Source organism: Sus scrofa, chromosome 6 (genome assembly GCF_000003025.6).
Source record: "Sus scrofa isolate TJ Tabasco breed Duroc chromosome 6, Sscrofa11.1, whole genome shotgun sequence".
In the NCBI taxonomy this organism is placed as follows: domain Eukaryota; kingdom Metazoa; phylum Chordata; class Mammalia; order Artiodactyla; family Suidae; genus Sus; species Sus scrofa.
Window position 1 is genome coordinate 59,853,502 of NC_010448.4, and position 21,441 is coordinate 59,874,942.

General features: G+C 43.2%; 1 protein-coding gene across 1 annotated transcript; it reads right to left on the reverse strand.

Moving 5' to 3' along the window:
• LOC100519606 (ret finger protein-like 4A) lies at positions 6,675–21,031 on the reverse strand. The gene is made up of 3 exons (XM_003127475.4): positions 20,898–21,031; positions 11,817–12,109; positions 6,675–7,574 (listed from the first exon to the last, which is right to left on the reverse strand). The coding sequence occupies exons 2-3, from the start codon at positions 12,100–12,102 to the stop codon at positions 6,994–6,996; spliced, it is 867 nt and encodes a 288-aa protein (XP_003127523.1). The 5' UTR covers positions 12,103–12,109; positions 20,898–21,031; the 3' UTR covers positions 6,675–6,993.

The window sequence follows — 21,441 nt, forward strand, 5'->3', positions numbered from 1 at the left end:
TTTCCTGGAGGCTGAGAATCTCCTGATCACTTAGCCGACTTTCTGGAGTTTCTTCTTTCTCCCTCATCTGAGTTATAGTTCTCTGTCTTTTTATTTTATAGGTTTTTGGTATGGTGACCTTTTTACAGATAGTAGAGTTGTAGCCTCTCTTACTTCTGGTGTTTGCCCCCCTTGTGGCTGAAGTTGGTACAGGGGCTTGCTGTAATCTTCCTGATGGGAGGGACTGGTGCCTGCCCACTGGTAGGTGGAACTGATTCCTGTCCCTCTGGTGGGTGGGGCTTTGTTTCTGGATGGGATTAGATGCAGCTGTGTGCCTGGAAGGTCTTTAGGCAGCCTGTTTACTGATGTGTGGGGCTGTGATCCCACCTGGATTGTTGTTTGTCCTGGGGCTTCTTAGCGCTGATGGGTGGGGCCAGATTTTCCCAAAATGACCACCTCCAGAGAAAGGCATGCTGCTGAATATTCCAGAGTGCTTTGCTTCCAATGTTCTTCTCCTACAACAAGCCACATTCACTCCTGTTTTCCTAGAAGGTCCTCCAAGAATTGCAATCAGGTTTGACCCAGATTCCCATGGAGACTTTGCTTTGCCCTGGGACCCAGTGCACATGAAAACCTGTGTATGCCTTTTAAGAATAGGGTCTCCATCTCCCCCAGTCCTTTGGAGCTCCTGTGCACAAGCCCCACTGGCCTTCAATGTCCGATGCTCCGGGGGCTCTGTCTCCCAATGCCAGATCCCCACACGTGGGAGTTTGATGTGGGGCTGAGAACTCTCACTCCTGTAGGTGAGTCTCTGTCAACCACTTTCCAGTCTGTGGGGCTTCCCACCTGGGAGGTATGGTGTTGGTTATATCACGTAATCACCCCTCCTACCTCTTGATGTGGCCTCCTCTTTGTCTTCTGGAGTAGGATATCTTTTTGAAGGTTTCTGGTCCATTTGGTTGAAGATTGCTCAGCATTTAGTTGTGAATATTGTTGTTTTTAGGAGCGAAGTTGAGCTCCAGTCCTTCTATTCTGCCATCTTAATCCCATCTCCCAGGGTAGGCAGTTATTATTCCAGCACACCAGAGGGAGCTCTGGTCCCAAATCATCAGATGTGTGGGTGTGTGCACTGGAGCTCTCTCACATCATTTTTGTAGATGTCTATTTTTTATTTTTTATAATGATTTTTATTTTTTCCATTATAGCTGATTTACAGTGTTCTGTCAAATTTCTGCCTCACAGCAAGGTAACCTGGTCACATGTACATGTATGCATTGTTTTTTCTCACATTATCATGCTCCATCACAAGTGACCAGACATAGTTCCCAGTGCTATACAGTAGGATCCCATTGCTTATCCATTCCAAAGGCAATAGTTTGCACCTACTGACCCCAAACTCCCAATCCATCCCACTCCTTCTCCCTCCCTCTTGGCAACCACAAGTCTATTCTCCATGTCCATGATTTTCTTTTCATCACAGATACTTTTAGCTTAGGAAAAATTGACTATATTTAGTGTAGAATAATACTGAAATATTAAACTTTAATTTTCTTTACAACTCCCTTTCCCACTCCATCTTGTTCTGTTCTAGGCATTTGTTTTCCTTGATAAAAAATGAAGAGAAAGCGGTACACTTTCTGGGAGGAGTCGGTATGCCCTGAGCGAAGTCAAATTAGAGAAGAAACTTCCCTTGGACTTCAAGTTTGGATCTGGACAGTCAGTGCATAAATGACTGAACCAAAATTAAGGGTGTTCCATGGACCAATGTCAAGCATTAAAACATACATGTCATTAAATGTGTTTTTTTTTTTTTTCAGTTGTGTGTGGAACTGAACACACATGCTTGTTTTTCTGTTTCTATAGGTCTTGTTCCCTTATCATTGAGAAAAATCAATCTTGGGTCACATCTGAATTTTTGTTTAGTTGATAATTTTCATTACACACTAAGTTAATCTCACGGAAAATAAGAAAAACATTTGGAAATTGATCTGAAAGTTCAGAGCCTCTTAAGGAGAACAGAACTCTAAACTCATCCAAAAGAAACAACCACAACAATACCAACATTGGAAACGTACTATTGTTTAGTTAATATAATCAATTTCTATTCATAATTCGTAAACTGTTTCAGACTATCTCCTGTTCTTTTGTTTCATTATGTACAAGAAAAAAGATTTTAGCCTTGGCTATATGGCTATGAGAAACTTAGGAATTTTCTCTGAGTGTGTCTGTGGTCAGAGTTTAATTGCATTAGTGTTTGGAGGAGCAGCAATGCCTGGATTCCTTCCAGGACAGATTCTTAGTAAGCTGTGATCATCTGCAATACGATTTGCAGGAGCAAAAAATGGACACAATGACTCTAGGACCCATCACTAATAATATAAGAGGAAATGATTCCAATATCATAGCCAGGAAAACCCCTACCCCATTTGTCAGGGACTCACTGAGAGAGCAAAGCTCTGGGTGAGGAAAAAATGTCCATTTCCCAAACTCGCAGTCCAGATGGTAGGTTCCAAAGACGGCATAACTGTCCCTTGTGAACGAACAGATTCTTTGCAAAGGGCACATTCCTTTTACAGCTTGTCCCTACATCTGCCTTCCAGGAAGAGCAGCCAGTGAACCAGAGGGAGCACAGGACACAAACGGAATCACTGAATTTCTTGGCACACACCTTCCTTTGTGGTTCGAAACACCCATGATGGACAGTTGGCAAGTCAACAGATGTGATGAGCTGGTTCTGGGCGATGTCAACATCCAAGGTTGTATCCACTGTAGAAAGAGAGACAGGTCCAGCAGCAAGACCCCACCCTGCAGACATCCTCTTCACTTTAACTGGAAGTGCACCAGTAACTGATTCACTTTTACTGCTGTGATTCCACTTCTCCCCTAAATCAGAATTTTCTTGGGAAAGCCTCCCTGGACCCTAGCTAGGTGGAAGTTTATACCCAGAATGAATGGTTATACGTGGAATGAAACCCTCATATTCCCACTAGCTATTTTTCTTACACAAATTGATATTTGATTACATATATTTTTCTTCAGTATGTCATAAACATGAAAAAGACACACAGAGTGGTTATGGATTGGATTGGGATATTGAACATAAGACATCTTTCAGCAAATAACACATGTATTGAGGAAGATATCATCCACATTTCTCACTGTGTGTAGAATATTTACCAGCATGGAAGAGGAAATGGGGAGAAGATTCCTCACACGAGATATCACACAGTACTGTCCCTTCTCGGTGTAACTTATCTCACGGAGCGTGAGGCTCTCAAGGGCTACCCACTTGGTTAAAAAAGAGTTTTTTCCTTATTTATGGCAGAGTAACATACATTGCATATGTTAACATCACGTTTTCTTTATCTGTTCATCTTTTGAGGGACGCTTCGGTTGTTTCATGTCTTGGTTTATTGTGACTGCTACAAATGACATGGGGTGCAGATATTTCTTCATGATAGAAATTTCAAGTTTCTCCTGCCAAGAAAGGGTAAACTGAGTCTGGTCATGAGGACACATAAGGGATACTCAGGGAGGGGTCAGTCTGCAGAATGAAGTCGTTTGAGGATAGGAAAGAAAAGGAATAAACTGCTTGGTTTGAATAAGAAGGAAAAGTCCTGAAAACTAAATGCAACACACATTCTTGGTTGGAAATTGCAACCAGGAAGAGAAAGACAAATACCATATGATATCAACTTCTATGTGGAATCTCTAATATGGCAGAAATGAACTTATCTGCAGAATGGAAACAGACTCACAGACCTGGAGACAGACTTGTGACTGCTGAGGAGGAGGGGGAGGGAGTGGGATAGATGGGGAGTTTGAAGTGAGTAGATGACATTTATGATCCACTATGACTTTTAGAGTGGATCAGCAATGAGGTTCTTCTGTACAGCACCGGGAACTACATCCAGTCTCTTGGGAGAGAACATGATAGAAGGTAATATGAGAACAAGAATGTATATATATGTGACTGGGTCACTATGCTGCACAGCAGAAACTGACTCAACACTGTCAATCAACTGCACCCTAATAAAAATAAATTAAAAAACACATGTGACCATTGCATGATCATATTTTAAGAGACAAATAAAATTTCTTTCCATCTTACTCCCAAAGTTATTTGCTTCAAAAGCACGGGTACCCTCGTTCTGTCTGGAAAGGAGAGAAAGCTCAGAGACTACCGTGCCTGTGTTGTTCTTTTTTGTTTTCTCGTTTGCCTTCTTTTGGGACAGTCTGGCGCCTCGAATACTCCATTTTGGAGATCAAGAGAGTTAAGATAAAAGTATTCTTATTGATGGTTCTAGCCATGATATACAGGTTCCAGGATATAGAGGTTCCAGTAGTATTATCTTGTAGTTAGAAGTACCGCTGAGCATTTCACAGAGGACGTAAGAATCTTGCAATACGGTGATTCTGTGGATCACATAACACTTTCCAGCTGTTCCAAAGACTTTTTTTAATCCGAAATTCTCACTCTGACCAGTAATTGTCATGGGAACAGAGATAGTCATGAACAAACTGGTCACCCAAGACTGGCACAGATTCCACAGGGGCCCCATCCCTCTTTTCCTCATTCTCAGGGGCTCCAGTGCACAGGGATTTGCAGTGAACCTCATGGCTCTGGCCCCCCTCAGAAACACACCCACCACATTCCCACCCTCTATGTGTCCAGCCAGGACATGGATGGGCACTCAGGACAAGGCAGGGTCAGCACCTCTCCCACCCAGTGGTACTAACAGCACAGCTCTGAGTTCCTTTCCTGCTGGACAGCCCTTCTCTCCTGTTTCTGCCCTGAGATTGAACACAAGGATGCGCTCACCTGCCTGGACATGGCTCCAGAGCTCTGTGCAGGGATGAGTCCATCAGGATGGGCCACAGTTATAGGGACAGGGTCCCTGGACCTGCTCTCCCCGCAGAGGTGCCGTTATTATCATGTCATCTGTAGTGTCGGTGACACTGTCTGCATGGAGAGGCTGGGGCGTCTCCAGTGAGGAGCAAATCTCATCCCCAGGGCTCATCCCCCTCATCCACATCTGGTGATTAGTGACACCTCCTGGCAATGACTGGGAAGGTCTATGTGAGCAGCTGAGCAGAGGGCAGGGAAAGTTTTCTGTGTTCCCTGTGGGGGAATCCAAGTGTGGAATAAAGTCTTAAATGGGGTGGAAAGACACTCAAAAGTGTGCCAGGGGCTCCCCTCACTCTGTTTCCCGCTGGGCATTTTCCTTTGTGCTCTCACTTGTGCAAACCGCTCCAAAGTTTGTTCACACCCATCATCAGCCTGTGGTCTGGGGGCTGGTCTTTCCCATGAATTTAAGTCCCACAGTACTTGCTATTTGTGGTCTTGGGTCTGCTTAATCTGGACCGTCGTCTATTTGACCCCGTGTTGCCCTCCTCACAATCCTCAGGTCTCCCTCCTGTTCCTGTGACTCTGCGAGGAGGCTGGGATTTATTCTGAGACACACACGGATCTTTCTCCTTAAGTCCCTCCTTGGACCACCAGCCTGTCCCCCAGAATGATAATAAAATAATATTTCATCTATATTGTTAAAAATAGAGGAAGTATTTTTGGGGATACGCTTAAACATTTTCTGAGACAGTCCCTATTTGGAGAACTATGAAAAAGGGCAGAAGAAGCAGGAGGCTTTTATAGGATAAAGAATAAAGAAAAAGGAAGAGAAAAACGGAAAATATCTCATTGGCTGGGGCCACATATGAGATGTCGTTTGGGTGAGAAGAAACGGAAATAAGCACAATGTCCCGTGCTGGCTTGGTTGCTGGAGAATGGCTGGCTGGATACACTGTGTTTACACGGCATGGAGCAGTGACAGGCAAACAAGAGGTATCTAAAGCCCAGTTTGCTGACCTGGCACCCTTAGGGAAAAGCAACTCCAGCTGAGACCTAGACAGTTATTGCAACAATTTTAATACAAATAAAATGATGGCCTTTATCCATTGTTTTCTTTTGTGATTAACCCCCCAGCTTTAATTGGATCTCTTATTCCAGAATTAATCCAGTTTTGACTGGATTAAGGAGGGGAGGTGAGATGCTGAGTAAGGAGGGAAGAGGGACCCCCTCTAGTAAGAGCCTCTTCCCCCTGCAGGGGGGCTCTCATTCCAGAGCTGGGCTGTCAGCAAAGGCACGTGGCGGCCACGGGAGAACATAGTGGACTTGCGGTGAGTCCATCAGTTTCTTATTCGTGCCTCAGGGTTCTCCAGAAGGCATCTTTGAGAGACAAGGTCTGCAGAATGGAGTCATTTACTAACTCAGAAAGCGTTGTCAGAGGCCAACCTTGTGCCAGATCCTGTGTGTGCACTTACCAAGGCTTGGCTGAATACTCTGCCCTGAGAGAATTAAACTGACCTTGATTTTTATACAAAAGCTGGAGAAATGACCGCGCCTTCATTTCTGAATCATCACAGTTCACAGGCTGCCTGGGATGTTGAATTTCCCCCCTTGGCTTAACTTATCAGGTTCTGCCAGGGTTTTGTCACAGCCAGGTGGGTCCACTTAGGGTAAAAGGGTCTTGGCATGACCAGCAGTCCACCAGAAATGGAAAATGGCCCAGAGAGTTCAGCAGGCACTTGAAAGGAATGTGTGTTTTTCAGTTGTTGAATGAAACAGAATACATGCACAGATTTTTACTGTTTAAACAGATCTTTTTTCCATAATATACAGAAAAGCAAACTAATCCTCAGAGTCACAAATTAGCTTTATTTGGTTTATAACCTTCATGATACACAAAGTTAAACTTACAGAAAATAACAACATTTGGGAATTGATCTGAAAGAAAGAACATAATGATTGGAGCTGAAATAAACAAGTCCTGCAGGAAACCACAATGCTTATTCATTATGGAAATGTCCTTTCCCCTGATGTAACTTGTGTTGGATTCACGAGTGGTTCCATAATTCCATACATTTTGGTATCGTCTGTGGAGCAAACAGAAAATCTCCCATCCACGGCCGTATGTTGTATAAAGATTTTCCATCACTGTTTCTGTAATCAGAGTTTCATTTGCTGGACCCTGGATTTGCTGGAGGACTATCGATGCCTAGATTCACCACAGGACAGATTCTCAGGAAGCATTGAGCATCCCGAGTTGCACTTCCAGGAGAAAAAAATGGACGCAGTGGCTCTGCAGTAGGAAGTTTAGTGAAGGTGAAAATATGGGATCCATCACTGATGTGATAAAAGGAAATGCTCCTACTATTCAGATCCAGGAAAATCCCTACTCGGTGTAACCGGGGGTTCACCCTGAGGACGGTGGAAGGCACAGTGCCTGCAGAGTAGAATTGTCCTCTTCTCAAGCTCACCGTCCAGAAGCCGCGATCTGGGGACAGCTGAATCATGCCTTGTCGATGCACCGATTCTTTGCACACGCCCACATCCCACTCTCTGCTGGACTCCACGTCCACCTCCCAGTAATGACGGCCAGAGGTGAACCGAGGCAGGCCCAGGACACAAAGTGTGTCACTGAATCTCTCAGGACAGGCCTCCTTCTTCTGTTTCAAGAGCCCGCAATGAACAGTCTTCAGGTCCTCGGAAATGATGAGTTGCTTGTTGGCTGTATCCGCATCCAAGGTCACATCCACTGTGCAAAGAAAAACAAGCAAGTACATACACCATGCACCACAATCCATGGCTTCTGAAAAGTCCCAAACATTTCATTCCTTTTCACGTCTCTACATCTATAGTTCTTTCCTGAGCATTAGGTTCTTGGGCATGTTTTCCTGATTACAAGGAGATCCAGGTCTATGGAGAGGACAAATGACTAAATGGAATGAGTCTTCTTCATCTTGGGGTTCTCTTTACGTTAATTTCATAATCATTATTATTATTATTTTTAGGGCCGCATCCATGGCATATAGAAGTTCTCAGGCTAGAGGCTGAATTGGAGCTGCAGCTGCTGGCCTACACCCAGTCATAGCAGTTCCAGATCTGAGCTGCATCTGTGACCTATGCCACAGCTTGTGGCAACACCGGATCCTTAACTAACTCAGCAAGGCCAGGGATCAAACCTGCATCCTCAGAGACACTATGTTGTGTTAACCCTCTGAACCACAGTGGAAACATCTAATTTGATTTTATATATATACATAAAACTGTATTTTTTTTTGCCTTTTTTGTCTTTTTCTTAGGGCCGCGCCTGAGGCATATGGAGGTTCCCAGACTAGGGGTCTAATCAGAGCTGTAGCTGCTGGCCTACACCACAGCCACAGCAATGCCAGATCTGAGCCACGTCTGTGACTTACACCATGGCTCATGGCAATGCTGGATCCTTAACCCACTGAGCAGCAAGGCCAGGGATCAAACCTTCATGATTTCTAGTTGGACTCATTCCCACTGTGCCATGACAGGAACTCCTGTTTTTACTTCTTTGTGCATCTACCTTCTTCATTTACTGTTATTGAATCGGCAATTGCATTTCAGTCCTTTTCATTCTCTGGAGGTATGAAAAAAATAAAGACAACATGCTAGGACACTTGGGATGAGATGGGCTAACTCAGCGTCAAGATAGAGAAAGGGATTCCTCTAGATGTAAGGATGTGCTGGGATCCCACGGCAGCCTAGAACCACAACTCAAGGGGGGCAGTGCTGAGAGGGTCTGGTCAACTGGAGGAGGGCTGCATGTATTGGTAACATCTCCAAATAACCCTGTATGGGGATGGGTGTGTACACCTGCTTGTCCTAATGTGCCCGTGTGGATGGAGCCCCAGGAGGCTCAGAAATAAACCCTCTGGACCAAAGGCCAATGGCTTCACTGGCTCCCTCCCAACATGGCTCTTTGGGAGATGTTCAGATGTTGTGACCATTGAAGAGAACTTGTGAAGGCTTATGAAGTTTCTGCGATGGGTTTCACCATCCAAATCTTCCTCAGGGGTGTGCCCATCATAGTGCAGTGGAGCCAAATCCAACTAGGAACCATGAGGTTACGGGTTTGATCCTTGGCCTTACTCAGTGGGTTATGTGGCTTGGATCTGGCATTGCTGTGGCTGTGGCATAGGCCAGCAGGTGTAGCTCCGATGAGACCCCTAGCCCAGGCACTTCCATATGCTGTGACTATGGCCCTAAAACAAAAAACAAAAAACAAAAAACTTCCTCAGAGATCAAAGCAGTTGTTTACTTTTCCAATGAAACTGCTGGGTGGAATGCCTGTCACAGTACAATCATGACCTCCCATTCACATGCAAGGCATCACCCACTGATTACAGGACCTATCCTAGGAGACAGGGACTGGGTGAGAGAATGAGGACATGACACTCTCCAAGGAGCTTGGGAGGTTTGTCCTAGCAAGCTGAGTTAACACATCACATGTGCAGCTGAGCTCTGATAATTCCCCTTAACTCAGAGTTCTGAGCCCAAGTCAGGCATCTTAGTTCCAGGTCAGGGAGGAAATGAGATGTTGCCATGCTCAGGTCCAGACTTGTCAATGGCACTGAAACCTACAGTCACAACCATAGGCTGTTATCCCATCCTTTGCCTGGGAGGCTTGTGCTTTAAAAGTTCTCCTTGTCAAAGACAACTTACAGAATGGGAGAAAATAGTTTCAAATGATGCAACCGACAAGGGCTTTATCTCTAAAATATACAAACAACTTATACAACTCAACAGCAAAAACAAACAAACAAAAAAACAACCAAAAAAAAAACCCCCAAAAAAAGAAAAAGTGGGCCTGAATAGATATTTCTCCAAAGAAAATATACAGATGGTCAACAGCCACATGAAGAAATGCTCGACATCACTGATTATTAGAGAAATGCAAATCAAAACTACCATGAGACACCACCTCACACCAGTCAGAATGGCCATCATGAATAAGTCCACAAATAACAAATGCTGGAGGAGGTGTGGAGAAAAGGGAACCCTCCTGCACTGTTGGTGGGAATGTAAGCTGGTACAACCACTATGGAAAACAGTATGGAGGTACCTTAGAAAACTATACATAGAACTACCATATAACCTAGCAATCCCACTCTTGGGCATATACCTGGACAAAACTTTCCTTGAAAAAGACACATGCACCCCTATGTACATTGCAGCACTATTCACAATCGCCAAGACATGGAAACAACCCAAATGTCCACTGACAGATGAATGGATTAAGAAGATGTGGTATATATGCACAATGGAACACTACTCAGCCATAAAAAAGAACAAAATATTGTCATTTGCACCAACATGGATGGCACTAGAGTTTCTCATACTAAGTGAAGTAATTCAGAAAGAAAAAGACAAATACCACATGATTTCACTTATATCTGGAATCTAATATATGGCACAAATGAACCTTTCCACAGAAAAGAAAAACATGGACTTGGAGAACAGACTTGGAGTTGTCAAGAGGGAGGGGAAGGGAATAGGAGGGACTGGGAATTTGGGGTTAATAGATGCAAAGTATTGCCTTTGGAATGGACTAGCAATGGGATCCTGCTGGATAGCACTGGGAACTATGTCTGGTCACTTGTGATGGAGCATGATAATGTGAGAAAAAAGAACGTATACATGTATGTGTGACTGGGTCACCTCGCTGTGCTATAGAAAATTGACAGAACACTGTTAATCAGCTATAACGGAAAAATAAATATCATTATAAAAAAAATTCTCCTGTCCACACTGACTAAAAGCCGCAGGTGATTCTGTGCACAAACAGTGCCTGTCTCTGGGTCTCCCTGCCAGAAGGGGTCAGATTCAGTGGGTGCAGGGTGCTGTCACTCAAAGTGTGGTCGCAGCATCCCTGCCCCCAGAGCCATGTCGGGAGTCCAGATTCACAGGTCAGCCCAGAGCTCCAGAATGCAAATCTGCATTTAAACTCGCTGTCAGGCAATTTAGATACACCCAAGTTTGAGAAAAGATATGGTCGTGCCGGGATGCCCAAAGAAACACAATGGGAGCCCTGTGTGTCTTTTAAATTTTCTCACATGGTTAAAAATATCAGGTCCAGCCACGTTGCTGCAAAGGGCATTATTTCATTCTTTTTGTCTTTTTGCCTTTTTCTAGGGCTGCATCTGCAGCATATGGAGGTTCCCAGGCTAGGAGTCTAATTGGAGCTGTAGCCACTGACCTACGCCAGAGCCACAGCAACGTGGGATCTGACCCACATCTGTGACCTACACCACAGTCATGGAAATGCCAGATCCTTAACCCACTGAGCAAGGCCAGGGATCGAACCCACAACCTCATGGTTCCTAGTTGGATTTGTTAACCACTGAGCCACGACGGGAACTCCACTTTATCCTTTTTTTAATGGCCTAGGAAGAGTCCATTGTATATATATATACCAAGGACCTACTGTATGGCTCAAGGAAATTGACTCAGTACTCTATATGGGAAAAGAATCTGAAAAATAATGCAGATTATACATGTGTATTATATACATAACCACTGATTCACTTTGATGTACAAACTAACACAACGTTATAAGTCAACTATACTCCAGTAAAATTAAAAAACCCAGTCAGGTATATTTTCTTCTGATAATACATTGCATTTCCTCCAATATATCCAACTCTGATGTCTACCTGTGGTAATTGCCATCTGTCTGGTGATCAGTAGCTACCAGTGGACACTGGAAAATTTCCAATGTATCTAATACTGGAAAGCACTGACCAAGGGCACGGTCTAAATAGGACCTTTGCTAAAGCCTATAGATAGTACATGTCTATACTTCATATGTATCTATACTTAGAGATGCCAACAACTGTGGCTTAGAAGGAATAAAAATTTCAGGTGCCAGAATTCAGCGAATGCCCCTATTGAGTGGAGAGCTTTTGAAAATATGCTTTTTTTCCCAGGGTGCTTTATGGGCTGTGGGCAGGTTGTACAAGTGTCTTACCTTGGAGCTTCCGTATCCTCGGGTTCATCCGGAGAACCTCTGTCAGGTGGGGCTCTAAGTCCTTAACCTTTGAAACCAGCTCTCCAAGCTTGCGAGCACCTATGAGATCCTTCTTTTGTGAGACGACAGAGCAGTTGGGGCACAACAAACCCTCCCCATCAGGCTCCTTCTTCAGGGAATTGAGGCATTTGAAGCAGCAGATATAGCCACATTTCAGGTACATGGGATTTTCAAGATAGGTCAGGCAGATCGAACATTTACTTGTTTCTTTTATGTGTTCAGCCATCAGTCCTCTATGGGAAAAATGTGCATGATATTGGAATTTCCATGACATGAGTGGATACTACTCCCCGGGTCACTTTTTATGATTTGAATAACCAAATCTTTTTAAATCTCATTTTTAAAAAATTAAAGCATAATTGGTTTTCAATGTTGTATCAAATTCTGCTATACAGAAAAATGACCCAGTCATACATACATACATACATACATATATATATACACATTCTTTTTCTCATACTATCTCCTATCATGTTTTATCCCAAGAGGTTGGATATAGTTCCCTGTGCTATATAGTAGGACCTCATTGTTCATCCATTCTAAATGTAAAATAGTTTGTATCTTCTAACCCTAAACTCCCAGTCCATCCCACTCCTTCCTCCTCCCCCTTGGCAACCACGAGTCTGTTCTCCATGTCCAAGAGTTTTCTTTTCTGTAGATAGGTTCATTTGTGCCATACTTTAGATTCCACATATAAGTGATATCATATGGTATTTGTCTCTCTTTCTGACTTACTTCACTTAGTATGAGAATGTCTAGTTCCATCCATGTTGCTGCAAATGACATTATTTTGTTCTTTTTTATGGCTGAGTAAAATCCCATTGTAGAGATGTACCAAACCTTCTTAATCCAGTCACCTGTTGATGGACAATTAAGTTGTTTCCATGTCTTGGCTGTTGTCAATAGTGCTGCTGTGAAAGTAGGGTTGCATGTATTTTTCTGAATTGTAGTTTTGTCTGGGTATATGCCTTTGGGAGTGGGATTGCTGGATCATATGGCAGTTCTACATTTAGTTTTCTGAGGAAAGCCATACTGCTCTCCATAATGGTTGTACCAATTTACATCCCCTGGGTCACTTTTATTTTTACTTGCACAGTGATTTGTAATCATTATTACTACCTAATGAAGATATAAGTGCAAATATAAATGACTCATAGCCCTGACCTTCTGATTTTTAAAATGCTGTTTGGAAAGAAGGACACAATTCATCCTCTGGGTTTAATTTAGGTGTTGAGAGGGTGTATACCATGATTGAACGGTCAGATATGGTGTCCATCAGCCATGCACAAGTACTGAGCACCTTAGAGGGAGGCTTATCCATATTGAAAGGTGTTGTGAGTGTCAGATGCACACTCAGATTTGCAGACATGAAGAGTAAAAGACAACATAAATAATCTCCTTGAGAATTTCCTAATTTTATAGAGAAAGATAAAAATTGTCTACATAGAGGCGGAAAAAGCATTTTACAAAATTCGACATTCATTCCTGATAAAACTCTCCTCTAAGTGGGTAAAGAGTGAATGTCAGAATAGAGGTCATTCATTTAAAACTCACATTCAGCATAATACACAAAAATGAAAAGCTTCAATTATTCCCTCTAAATTTGGAAAAAAGATGCTCATTTTTGCTACTCTATTTAACATGGCACCAAAAGTCCTAGCCATAGCAATTGGACAAGAAAAAGAAATAAAGGGCGTCTAAATGGGTGGAAAGTAGTTACACTGTCACTATTTGCAGAAGACATGATACTCTGTATTGATAACTGTAAAGTTTCCACCCCAAACTAATATGAGTTCAGCAGATCGTAGGATACAAGATTAATGCATAGGCTTCTGTTGTGTTTCTATACACTAATAACAAACTATCAGAAAAAGAGTAAAAAAAATCCCACTTAAAATCCCATCAAATAAAATACCTGGGAATAATCCTAACCAAGGAAGTGATAGAATTAGACTTTGAAAACTAGAATATTGATGTCTTTTTAGGGCCGCACCCATGGCATATGGAAGTTCCCAGACTAGGTGTCAAATCAGAGCTGCAGCTGCCAGTCTACACCACAGCCACAGCAATGCCAGATTCTAGTTGTATCTGTGACATACACTACAGCTCACGGCAGTGCCGGATCCTTAACCCACTGAGCAAGGCAAGGGACAGAACCTATGTCCTCATGGATACTGGTTGGGTTTGTTACTACTGAGCCACAACAGGAATGCTAAAAACTAGAAAATATTGATGAAGGAAACTGAAGATGAGTCAAAGGAATGAAAAATATCTGAAGCTCTTGGATGGGAAGAATTACTGTTATGAAAATGGTCATTCTACCATATGCAATCTAAAATTTAATAAAGTTTTTATAAAATACCCCTGATACTTTTCACAGAACCAGAACACATGATTCTTAAATTTTATGGGAACATAAAGTACCCTAAATTGCAAAAGCAAATATTTAGAAAAATGGTAAAGCTCGTGGTATAACCCTCCCAGACTTTAGACTATAGTATAAAATTACAGTCATCAATATGGTATGTTACTGCCACAAGAACAGACACATATGTCAATGGAGCAGAGTACAGAGCCCAGAAATTCACCCATGTGCCCATGGTCAGTTAAGCTACTACAAAGGAGGAAGGAATACACAATAGATAAAATACAGTCTCTTCAACAAAGGGTGCTGGGAAATTTAGACAGGGACATATAAAACAATGAGGTTAGAATATTGCCTCATGCCATACACACACACACAAAAAAAAAAAACACCCCAAAACACTTTTTTTTCCATATGCTGCACTTTCAGCATATGGAAGTTCCCAGGCTAGGGGTTGAATCTAGGGGCTATAGCTGCCAGCCTACACCACCGCCATAGCAACACCAGATCCTAGCCACATCCTTGACCTACACTACAGCTCACGGCAATGCCAGATCCTAAACCCACTGAGCGAGGCCAGGGATAAAACCTGCATCTCATGGATATAGTCAGATTCATTTCTGCTGCGCCACAATGGGAACTCCCTCAAAACACTTTAAAGACCTGAATATATGACCCGAAACCCACAATTCCTAGAAGAGGCCATAAGAAGAACACTCTTCGACATAAATTATACCAGTATTTTCACGGAACTGTCTCTTAAGGCAGCAGAAATCCAAGAAAAGAAAAGGGACCTAATTAAACGTAAAAGCTGTTGGACAGCAGAGGAAACCATCAACAAAATGAAAAGACAATCTACAGGTGGGGGAATATCCGTAGATTATTTTAGATGAGCAACTAATACCCAAAATATACAAAACAGGTCATATAGCTCATCATCAAAAGGCAAAAAACCCAATCAAAAAATGGGCAGATGACCTGAATAGATGACTTCCCAAAGAAGACAGAGCAGTCACCTGGGACATGGAAAGATGCTCAATGTCACTGATTGCAGAAATGAAAATCAAACCCACGATGAGGTCCCACCTCCCACCTGTCAAAATGGATACCATCAAAAACTCTGCAAGTAACAAATGTTGAAGAAGAGGTGAAGAAAAGGGAACCCTCCCTAGAACACTGTTGCTGGGATGGTAAACTGGTGTCCTCACTGTGGAAAACAGTATGGAGCTTCCTCAAATAACTAAATATACAACTACCATATGACCCAGCAATTCCCTTCCTGGGCATATATCCAGACAAAAACCACAATTCAAAAAGACTCATGCACCCCTATGTTCATAGCAGCATTATTCGTAATAGCCAAGACATGGAAACGACCTCAATGTCCATCAACAGGTGAATGGATTAAGAAAATGTGGTACATATACACATCACAGCTATGCCTCAGCCAATTTAAAGAATGAGATGCTGCCATTTGCAGCAACAAGTCAGTCCACCTGGAGGGTAGTAGCTTAGGCGAGTAAGTCAGAGAGAGAACGACAAATACTGTGTCATGTCACTTATAAGGAGACACTAAAAATAATACAAATGAAGGCATATGTAAAACAGAAACAGGCTTGCAAGTATAAAAAGGAAACCTACCATTACAAAAGGGGAGAGGGAAGAGGGAAGGGAAAATGATATAAAATTAACAAAAAGATATTACTACATACAAAAATCAATACACAACAAGGGTACACTGTATGGGACAGGGAGTTAATACTCATTATCTTATAATAACCTATGATGGATGGAATACTCTAAAAACACTGAATCAGGAGTTCCCGTTGTGGCGCAGTGGTTAACGAATCCGACTAGGAACCACGAGGTTGCGGGTTCGGTCCCTGCCCTTGCTCAGTGGGTTAACGATCTGGCGTTGCCGTGAGCTGTGGTGTAGGTTGCAGACGCGGCTCGGATCCCGCGTTGCTGTGGCTCTGGCGTAGGCCGGTGGCTACAGCTCCGATTCAACCCCTAGCCTGGGAACCTCCATATGCCGCGGGAGCGGGCCCAAGAAATAGCAACAATAACAACAACAACAACAACAAAATAATAAAAACACTGAATCATTATGCTGTACACCTGAAACCGACACAGTATTTTATTTTATTTTTTATTTCATTTTATTTTTTTGTCTTTTTGTCTTTCCTAGGGCCGCACCCACGGCATATGGAGGTTCCCAGGCTAGGGGTCCAATTGGAGCTGTAACCACCGGCCTACGCCAGAGCCACAGCAACGTGGGATCTGAGCCTTCTCTGTGACCTACACCACAGCTCACGGCAACGCCAGGTTCCTAACCCACTGAGCAAGGCCAGGGATCGAACCCACCCGCAACTTCGTGGTTCCTAGTCGGATTCGGATTCGTTAACCACAGGGCCACGACGGGACCTCCGACACAGTATTTTAAATCAACTGTGATTCAATGAAAAACCCTGTAGCTGTGATGAGGATGTCAGCGCCCATGCATCTAATACATAACGATTTTTTTTTTTTGTCTTTTTAGGGCCTCACCCGTGGCCTATGGAGGTTCCCAGGCTAGGCGTCAAACGGACGTTGCAGCGGCTGGCCTGCCCCACAGCCACAGCAATGCACGATCTGAGCTGCGTCTGCAGCCTACACCACACCTCACGGCAATGCCTGATCCTTAACCCACTCATCGAGGCCAGGGACTGAACCTGCATCCTCACGGTTCCTCATCTTCCTAGTGGGGTTGTTTCCTGGAGCCTGGAAAATGAATTTATAACCGCAGACCTGAGTCACCTTGCATTTTTACCGGACAGCACTGGTCCAGACCAAAGTTCCTCCAGCTCCCCACCTATCAAAGTGGCATGTGGCAAAAACTCATCACAGAAATGAAGAGGTGGAAAAGTCTGGCTTAAATGTCATTTATTGCTCATGGTCCGCTCTGATGAGACTTTATTATTTCCTCAACCTGGGGATTACAAATCTAATTCCTGCCTCCTTCTGCCATCAGAGGTCTTTGTGTCCAGGGCACACACTGTGCCTGGCGTTGAGCTGGCCTCAGACAGTACTTGCTGGCTTAATAAATCACCCCATTCCTGATCCTTTGCTTTCTTTCCCGGATTTGCCTTTTGCAGAAAACGGAGAAGTAAAAACGAAATCCTCTAAGAGTGATTCACCTCTACTCAACTAGATCCTCTTTGGCCTCCAGCTGCTTCCGCTGACAGCTCAGCTCTGGAGTGAGATCCACCTGCAAGGGGCTGTTATTAGTGAGGCCCCCTCCTCCCATCTCAGCCCAAATGGCCTCACTTCATTAATCCAATCAGAGTGAGACTTAAATCTGGCAGTAGTGACATTTGTTTCCCTCTATCATCAACCACTCAATGGAGATAATTGTATCTTGAAAGTTTTAGTTTAAACTGATAGAAACCAAATATTGCCATATTATCATTTTAGCATAGATCTTGAGTATTCTGTCTGTTGATGATAAGAATTGGAATTAGGATTGAAATGAAAACTGCCATCGTCTTTAATCCTGAAACAAATGGACTAGTTTTAAGTAGTTTTTCATCATGAAGGTAAAATCTCCCATTTTGAAGACAACTAATGAAACCGATTTAAGAGTCATTCCTAAAATCCCAGTCCCTAGACCACAGTCATTTTCTCAAAGGATGTTTTCTCTGTAAGTGTGAAGATGCCCGTTTAGAAGTGTGGTAAACAAACCGCAAATCTGTCTCCTATCCGCCAGCCAGGGACGGTTCCAGGCTATGTTAGTTGCAACATTGAAAGAAAAGATGCAAGATATTTGATAATATTATTATTTCTTTTACACCACAGCATAAAGCTCTTTTTTTAAAAAAAATTTTTTAGACATAAATCTCTTTTAAAAAAAGGTTCAAACACTGACCCTTGTAAAAAAAAAAAAAAAACTGACCCTTGTGATTTTGTGTGACTCACTGGTGACAAACGTCAAACAGTAGAAGCAAAACTGGGAGATCCTGGGGGTGGCTTGTCTTTCCTGGTATAAAGGTCAGCTGTGCGGGAGACACACGAGGCAGGGCTCATGTCCAGAATCTATAACTGGACCTAAACTTACAGCACCAGCCAGCAATGCCCTTTGACCACCGTTTGCCTGGGGCAGGGGTGGGAGCTCCCAGCACGGGAGTAAATCATTCATCTAGAGGCTGCCCCCACTCGCGGTGGAGGAGAATCACCTGGATATGATTGTGGATGAGCATCAGCTCTTCCTGGGCCAATCATGACCCTGGACCAGAAAAGCAAACAATTCATTGTGGGGTTAGCTGGACAATTTGGATGGGGGTCTGCAGATGGAGCATCAGTTTTTTATCAGTGTTGTTTTCCTGAGTTGAGTGGCAGTGTGGTTGTTCTGTAGGAGACGTTGTTGGGGGAAAAAAAAAATCACACTAGAGAGTTACTGATAATGTGAGAAATATCAGGCACTTGCTCTGAGGTGGTTCAGAAAAACATTCTTATAACACTCTTATAACTTCTTTCTTTCCCCCTTTTTTTTTTTTTTTTTTGGAGGGGAGTGCTGCACCTGCTGCATATGCAAGTTACTAGGCTTGGAGTTCCTGTTGTGGCTCAGTGGCTAACAAATCCGACTAGGAACCATGAGGTTGTAGGTTTGATCCCTGGGCTTGCTGAGTGGGTTGGGGGTCCAGCCTTGCCGTGAGCTGTGGTGTATATCACAGATGCAGCTTGGATTCTGAGTTGCTGTGGCTGTGGCGTAGGCCAGCAGCTACAGCTCCGATTTGACCCCTAACCTGGGAACTTCCATATGCTGCAGGTGCGACCCTAGAAAAGATAAAAAAAAAAAAGTTCCCAGGCTAGGGATTGAATTGGAGCTGCAGCTGCCAACCTATGCCATAGCTGCCAACCTACACCACAGCCACAGCAATGCTGGATCCTTAACCTACTGAGGGAGGCTAGGGGTCGAACACATGTCCTCATGGATACACATTGGGTTCATTACTGCTGAGCCATGAGGGGAACTCCCGGAAAAAACACTCTTGATAATGGTATTACATATAGAGAAAAAGGGAGCTAGAATAGTAAGTAAAATATTTTCTTTGTCTTTTTTTTTATAGTAAGTAAAATATTAATAGGGAGTCTGTGTAAGACGCATACGGGAACTTTTTAATATTCTTCTTGCCATATTTCTACATACTTGAAGTATTTCACATCCATTGTTTAAATTAAAAAATGCACTGCCATTACATTTATTTGTATATTGCTGAATATATACATTTTTTCCTACGGCAGTCCTTAAGTAAATTTGAAACAGTTACTGATGACATGCGTCAAATGTCATTGGGGGTGTTAATAGTTTTTAGAACCGTTTTTTTTTTAACCACTTTACAAAATAAAAAGCTTTGCCCAACATGCTGGAAAAGTCTAAGTGAAATGAAGATATTTCAAGATGGGGAGAAGTTAAGACAATTTATCACTGGCAGGTCTACTGGGAGGCCAAGGAAAGGAAGTCTTCTCTGAAGGCCCCCGTGCTGAAGGTGAACAGACTTACACAGTGACGATGGGCATCTGGATGGCACTGTGGGCACGTGTGTAGGCGATCCTTAATTCTTATGTGAGAGGAAACTCATCATGAAGACAAAGAAATGGAAGGCTCTAAGTGGGTTATAACAGGTAGAACTAAAACATATAAAAAGGGCAGCATAAAGCAGATGAGAGTGTTATGGAATTGTGCTATATTAAGGATCTTGCCACTATAAAGTGGTAATATATTTAATGAGAATGTAATCTACTGGGGACACCTAGTATGGTGGCTACAATACTCACTGGTAAGAATTGTGGTAATAGCCATGGAAACACATGTCTTCATGATGAAGCAAATGATAACAGACTTGTAAAAATACACAGCAAGACAATCATAGCAGGGGCTGCTGTTCCCCCGCTTCCATCCATGGGGACCCAGGCAGAGAATCAACATGGAACCCTTGGCGTGAACCATACATCAGAACAGTTGGACCTAGTGGACACGACCTGATGTTTCCATCCAAGAGTGGGAAATCACGTGTTCTCTTCCAGCACACAGAGAACGGCCACCAGGATAGATAACCTGTCAGGTACCTAACCAGTTTTCACACATTTAAGAAGACTGAAATCCCATGATGTATCTCTTCCACCCACAAGGACAGGAAACTAGGAGCCAAGCACAGCAGGAAAGCTGGAAAATTCACAGATATGTGGATTTTAACAGCGAACTCCAGAATGAAGAGTTCAACCAAGAAATCAAAAACATACCTTGAGGCAGGCGTGAATGGAAACACACCACCAGATGTTATGGGATTCAGCGGAAGCTGTTCCAAGAGGGGACGTTTATCCCAATAAAACCCATATTGCAACAAAATCCAACAAAATAAAAAGAGATTTCAATACATAACTTTAACTCAAACATACCCCCCAAAATCTAAATTTATAAACGCAACAATCTAATCCCCCAACCCCAACAAAAAACACCCCCAACAAAAACACCAAACTAAGCTCAAAGTTTAAAGAAAAAAGGAACCAACAAAGATCAGAGTGAAATAAATGACATGAGGGTTAGAAAAACAGCAGAAAAAAATCCAGAAAACCAAGCGCTGGTTTCGGAAGAGGCAGACATTCACGTTGTTACTTACCCCTGGCGGGAAGGTAAGAGAGGCCACCTTTCAGGGTCTGGCCCACAGGGCGTCTCCCAGGTCCCGGCTCTCCTCCCTCCCTTTTCTCACCAGAGCCAGCTGAATCCTTTTCGCTAAAAAAACAAGAAACGGTTGTGGAATCATCACAGCAGGTCCTATTCAGCCCTCTCCCTGGAATCCCCCTCTCTCACCCCTCACTATCCTGCTGCTTCTCAGACGCCAGCCCAGGTGATCGCACCTGCTCTTATTTATCTGAGGATCCTCCTCAATCACTGTAACTGATTCGCTCTCTTCAGTTTCTCACAATGAAGTTCACACTGTTTTTGTTTACTCCTCTAGCCTCTCTCTTCCTAATAAACTGGGGGCTCTGCGAGACAGGAATATTCTCCTTATTGACACTCCACCCACCGTGTCTGGTCAGAGTGATGTCCCATGAGCATCACCTACTGCCATTCTGCTTCATCACCAGCAACAGCAGGAGGAAATACAGAAACTGCTTATTCTGATATCTGCTATAAATAACAATTACTTGCAAATTCTCTGC